General features: G+C 34.9%; 1 gene segment (V, D, J or C); it reads right to left on the bottom strand.

Annotated features, from left to right (window-relative positions):
- Window positions 1-2,396: 2,396 nt before the first annotated feature.
- LOC125138760 lies at window positions 2,397-4,668 on the bottom strand. The segment is given in 3 exon segments: window positions 2,397-2,782; window positions 4,128-4,440; window positions 4,530-4,668. Coding segments are annotated over 3 exon segments (378 nt in total).
- Between the last annotated feature and the right edge of the window lie 1,332 nt (window positions 4,669-6,000).

Genomic DNA, 6,000 nt, shown 5'->3' on the forward strand with positions numbered 1-6,000 from the left:
AATATGTGAAATGTGACAGGAAAATAAAAATGGTTGTGTTGTGGTCTGGGAAATCTTATCAGGGGCAGGTGGAGGAGAATTTGGGGAAGAAAAAAACACCTCAGTGTTAAGAAACCATGCTTGGAAATGATTATATAATTTCTGTGTAATCTGGGTTAGGATACGTTCATGTAAAACTCTTGTGTAATGAGTGAGATCAACAGTCAGTCTGCCTGAAAATTTGTAAAGCCTTACTGTAGGTGTGATTTCCTCACAGAGTGAATGTCAGATATTGATAGCTGTGTATCAGAGTGAAATGAACATGAACCTAATCAATTCCCTTTGTAATCAGATATCGACTGTCAAATTGTCCATGATGCTCTGATGCTCCAGTCAGAATTGTTATCATTATTATTTATTTTTTAATGAAGGAGGATGTTTGGAGCTAGCACGGTTTCACTGTACTTGGAGTTTTTGTACAGGGATGTTGTTTATTCCTCTCACTGTGTGGATCACGAGCGTAGTAATACACAGCTGTGTCTTCAGTCTGCATGTTCTGTCCTCCAATTGTTATTGTGTTAGTAGAAGTGTCTCTGGAGATGCTGAACTTATTTTTCAGTTTCTCACTGTAAGCTGTACCCCCACCAGTATAGATGATTCCAATCCACTCCAGAGCTTTTCCTGCAGGTTGTCGAATCCAAGCTGTATAATAGCTCGTAACCGAATATGAAACCTTGCACTGGATGGAGAGACTCTGGCCTGGCTGGACTGTCATGGAAGCAGGCTGAGTCAGTTCCTCACCATGCACATCTGTGGAGGAAAACACATGGTGATATCTCACACAATATATGCTGCACCTTTATTCTTCATCTAGTAAATGAATGAATTTGATAAAGCACTCACAAGAAGCAGCTGCCAGCAGGAGCAGTAGAGATGTAGAGAACATGGTGTGTGTTGTTTGGACTGGAGTCTTCTCTGTTCTCCAAAGTTTAACAGACACCATCACATCATATAAATAGAGTGAGATCCAGCTCTGACACTTGGATTTGTTTATCTGCTGATGATGGGAGGAGAATGTATCTGAAATGTATTTAAATCATGAGGAGGAGATTCATCAGATCTGAATTTATAATGGAACAGCAGCCTTTTCATCAAATACTGTCATTTTCCCAAACCAGAAATCTTAAAGTTTCAATGAAGTAAACAAGGAACACAAATTAATTTTAACATAATAGTTATTACGTATGCTTGAGGACCCTTTGATTGATACGTACAAGATCTAAATCAATCAAATGTTTAATCAGGCTTTTGTTTGTATGAAATTACACAATCATTCGTTTCACTCGATCGACTGCACTTGAATTTTCCATGAAATCAGGTTTTCCATAATAAAGAGCCTTATTTACTGATCAACACTAAACAGGTCACCACAGACATTTTATGTAACTGAGTTTAATCCGAGTGTCATGATGCTGGATGCAGTCAGAGCAGAATGTGAAAAGAGAGATTGTCTAAATGTGCAGAAGGAAACAGATAGAGACGGTGGAGTTTGTACAGACTGCCCTCTAGTGGCAAAAAGACCTGGTGTCAGATGATACAAACCTAAAATGAGTAAAAGTTTCAAATGTCCTGGCTGTCAATTTAAAAAAAAATTCACATGGACCAGCAATGCAAATAAAGTAAATAGGAATTCAGTAATGGATCATTTTTATCAGCATGGTTTAAAAGAGAGAAAACACTCAGATACAATATCAGCAATAACATAGTAAATCATTTGGTTTAACTAATCAGTTAATTGGGAAATCAATATTAGTCTCAATGATTATGGCACTGAGCTTTTTTTCTCTCTTTGTGAACATTAGCTTCCATATTTCTCAATCTGTCAATTCAACTCAATTTATTTCTGTAATGCATTTAACAATAGACATTGTCTCAAAGCAGCTTTACACAAGTACAGAAACAAAATAAAAATATTTAAAGTTAACATTTTAGCTAATTCTGGTTTTCCAATGATCAATTAATAAAATTCAATTGGTGAGATGATAAAAAACTTTTTGTGTTTGTTTTTTTTCCTTTTCATTGGTACATTACCAAAAATATGTAATCAAATTATACAATGTTCACATATCACATTTAATTGCATTGGATTCTTATTAATTATTAGATATAGATTGAGGAGTTTTTGGATGGTTTTTGTTCATTCAGGATGAAGAGTTAAAGCCTGAGTGCTGAGTGTGAATGGATGTTGTTCTTTATAATAAATGTCTTTTGCAGACACATTTCATTTCAACTGGTTAAAAAAGAGACTATTATTCCTAAGTAAATTTTTAGTTATTTATCTTATTAATGCCAGTGTTGGTGTCTATGCTGAAATATTTGTAATATGGGGATTAGTTACTCAGCAAAATGTAGTTATTATTTAATTAAAGAAGTGAATTGTGATGAGGTTTTTGTGCAGCACTGCAGCTTGTTGTGTCACTGTGTGTTACACGAGCGCAGTAATACACAGCTGTGTCTTCAGTCTGCATGTTCTGTCCCCGTAAGGTCACAGAGTTACTGGAAGTGTCTCGAGAGACCACAAACTTGTCTTTAAGTGAATCTTTCTTATCAATACTCCCACTATAATAAATGTTGTTGATCCATTCTAAAGCTTTTCCTGCAGGTTGTCGAATCCAAGCTGTTCCATGGTGGCTGCTGCTATCAGTGATAGAAGCTCCAGACACTTTACAGGTGATGGTTAAAGTCTCTCCTGGCTTTATAAGCAGTGAGTCTGGCTGGATGAGCTCAGTAGCACAGAACACATCTGTAAAAAGAGAAAAAGAAAAGGTGGACATGTCGAACTGAAAGGATCAGATGAAATAATAAAGCTTCAATCCAAACACTCACAGGGGGCGAGAGCCAGCAGCAGCAGTGGAGCTGAAGCAAACATGTTTGTGTTGAAGGAAGACTAATGAGAAGTGTTTCCTCTCTAGATCAGAACGCTGCTAATATTACAAGAGGAGATGCAGATTTGCATAAACATTACAGAGAGGCTGTGTTGAGTGCAGCTCTGCAGCTGTTAATCACACTCACACCCCGTTTCATCTCCATATCAATTTAATGTGGAAAATAATTCAGCTGTTTGTTTATTATTAATAATGATATGAACGTGTTGTGATGTAATTAACGCTTCCTGTGAAGGTCAGATTGAAAACTGATCTATTTCCAGTTCCCTCAAATTAATCTGAATCTCCACCATAATCCATGAAAATGATAATAATTAGATAAACGATCCTTTATGTTGTTATCATGTGTAGGCTGCACTCTAGAGAATTACATTAACACAGAAATGATTCACATGTCTGCAAATTTCTTGGTTTCTGTTATGAGAAGGTGAATATGAACATGGCTGAAGCTGTTAAAGCCAAACTTACAGTACAGAGGTACAGTTAGACTACGGAGTTCACATATCCAACCCATTCCAGAGCTTTCCCTGGTTTCTGTCTGATCCAGTGCATGTTGTACTCAGTCATAACAAAGCCGTGTATCTTACAGGAGATCTTCACAGTTAAAGTTGAGATATTTAATGCATGAAGTTACTGCTACAAACCTGAAGATAATTATTTTCTAATAATCAATGGCACTGATTACTATGATCACGTTTCCTCTTATACAGTAGCAGTCTGTGAACGGTGACAATTTATTTATTAATTAAAGAAGAATATGGTGAACTCTATTTACGTTTAATGTTACAGTTAATGTTGTTGGAGTTGTCTCTGGTTATTTCCAAACATCCCTCAATGTCTTTGGCGTATATTGTTTTACTGGAATCATGCCAGATGACCCCAATCCATTCTAGAGCTTTTCCAGCTTGTTGTCTGATCCACAATTTCTCACACGTTTACACAAATTCTAATTTGTTGATGTGATTATTATTAGACAAAGACACTACAGTATATAAAGTTCAGGTAAGTGATGTGATCATAATGGTCTTTAGAGATATAATATGGATTTAAATCAACAATATTATCATAAACAAATAACTAGCTTGAAATGTTTTGTGATCATTTCTGGGATATATATATATTTTTTATTTTTTATTTATTTATTTTTTTGTTAGACTCAGATAGATCAGTGTTGTGTCTTGTGAACATTGAAACACGTCTCACTGTAGTTCAAGAGCGCAGTAATACTCAGCTGTGTCTTCAGTCTGCATGTTCTGTCCTGTTAATGTCACTGTGCTGCTGGACGTGTCTCTGGAAATCTGAAACCTGCTTTTCAGTTTCTCACTGTAGTAAGTGTTACCATTACCACATATACATCCAATCCATTCCAGAGTTTTTCCTGCAGGTTGTCGTATCCAGTGTATACAGTAGCTGTTATCAGTTAATGAATATCCAGACACTTTACAGGTCAGAGTCAGTGACTGACCAATAGTTAATACTGTGGATCCGGTCTGGATCAGCTCAACACTGTGAACACCTGTTAAAGAAAAGTTATTTTAATGATGTAAAAGCAAAAAGCTTTAAGGAACCAAAACTGTATTACATGTCAAATGTAAAAACACTTACAGTGTACGGCTGCCAGCAGCAGCAGCAGTAGGGATGTAGAGATCATGGTGTGTGTTGGAGCAGAAGTTAAAGCTCTTGGTCCTTGTTGCTTAAATCTGGCACTAAAACAAATTCCTCACATGTGAAAACATGCCTGGCAATAAAGCTGATTCTGATTCTGATTCTGATTCTGATAAATGAGAAAACTTCCTCATCTTTTAAACATGTCTGTATTTTTTAGAGATATCTATCACTGCAGATTGAGTTTATGTTTGAACCAATAAGAAGCTTAAGGCAGGTGTTAATGAGTAAGTTTATACACTATCTGGTGTTTTCAGGTGAATTTATAATAAGAAAACTTACAGAAATTATTGGTTATTTAGAACAGGAAACTTTATTTACATACATTTATTACTATATGTAATTTGGAACCTTATTTTATAACAGCATTATTTAGTTTGTTATTATTAATAATGATATGAACGTGTCGTGATGTAATTAACGCTTCCTGTGAAGGTTGCAAATCTGATCTATTTCCAGTTCCCTCAGATTAATCTGAATCTTTCTCTGGTTTCTGTTGGATCCAGTGCATGAGGTTCATGGAGAAGTACAGTAGGAGACAGAGACATACATGCAAATTTCTCATATTATATTTTAATCTTGAGCATCATCCTCTTTCATTCGCATTCACAGAAGAGGACTTGCAGTCTCTGCTCACTTTATTCAACAATTTGGAATTTTCCCTACTCCATACACACCTGATTGAACTGATATTGTATACATTTATATAGTCTCCAGGTTCTTACTGTCAATCAGTATGATTTTCTCCTTCTATAATATTTAGAAAGCAGCACATCCTATTATTGTCATATATTGTACTTATTACACTTATTACAGACCTATATATGAAATGACCACAACTGCATGATTCAAAGACTATTTATAAAATATGTAGAATTTTGCAGTCTGGTTAACTGCGTAACAAATATTACAAAACTGATACACCATGAATAGTAAGTACATCACTTTCCTGTGTTCATCACATCACCTGTTAGATAGCAGCACTTTTCTTGTGCATGTAAAGTAATAGTGAACATAGTTAGAGCTTAAACATTCAAAGCCAGAAAAAAACATTCAGAAAACCTCAGGTTTCAAAGAAATCAATGAAAATATCTAAATAATATCAATGTTATTAGTTTTCTTTGTATAACATATTTAAGAATAAATCCTGTATTACAATTTCAATATAAATCGAAACAAAAAACTAATTTTACTATATATCAATTTATCATTTCCTACAATTATGTACAAGTCAATCCCACTGGGACAAGGAACAATAACTTGAGTGAGCAGGACTGTAAATTTGGTCATTATCAATCTAAATCATAACTCAATTATAATATGATGTATAGATGTCAGTATTAATTTACATGATTTAAAAAGTATACATTTAAAATATAATTATAGTTTAAAATTTAGCACTACAATCTCA

The sequence above is a fragment of the Tachysurus fulvidraco genome, chromosome 15, assembly GCF_022655615.1.
Source record: "Tachysurus fulvidraco isolate hzauxx_2018 chromosome 15, HZAU_PFXX_2.0, whole genome shotgun sequence".
In the NCBI taxonomy this organism is placed as follows: Eukaryota; Metazoa; Chordata; class Actinopteri; order Siluriformes; family Bagridae; genus Tachysurus; species Tachysurus fulvidraco.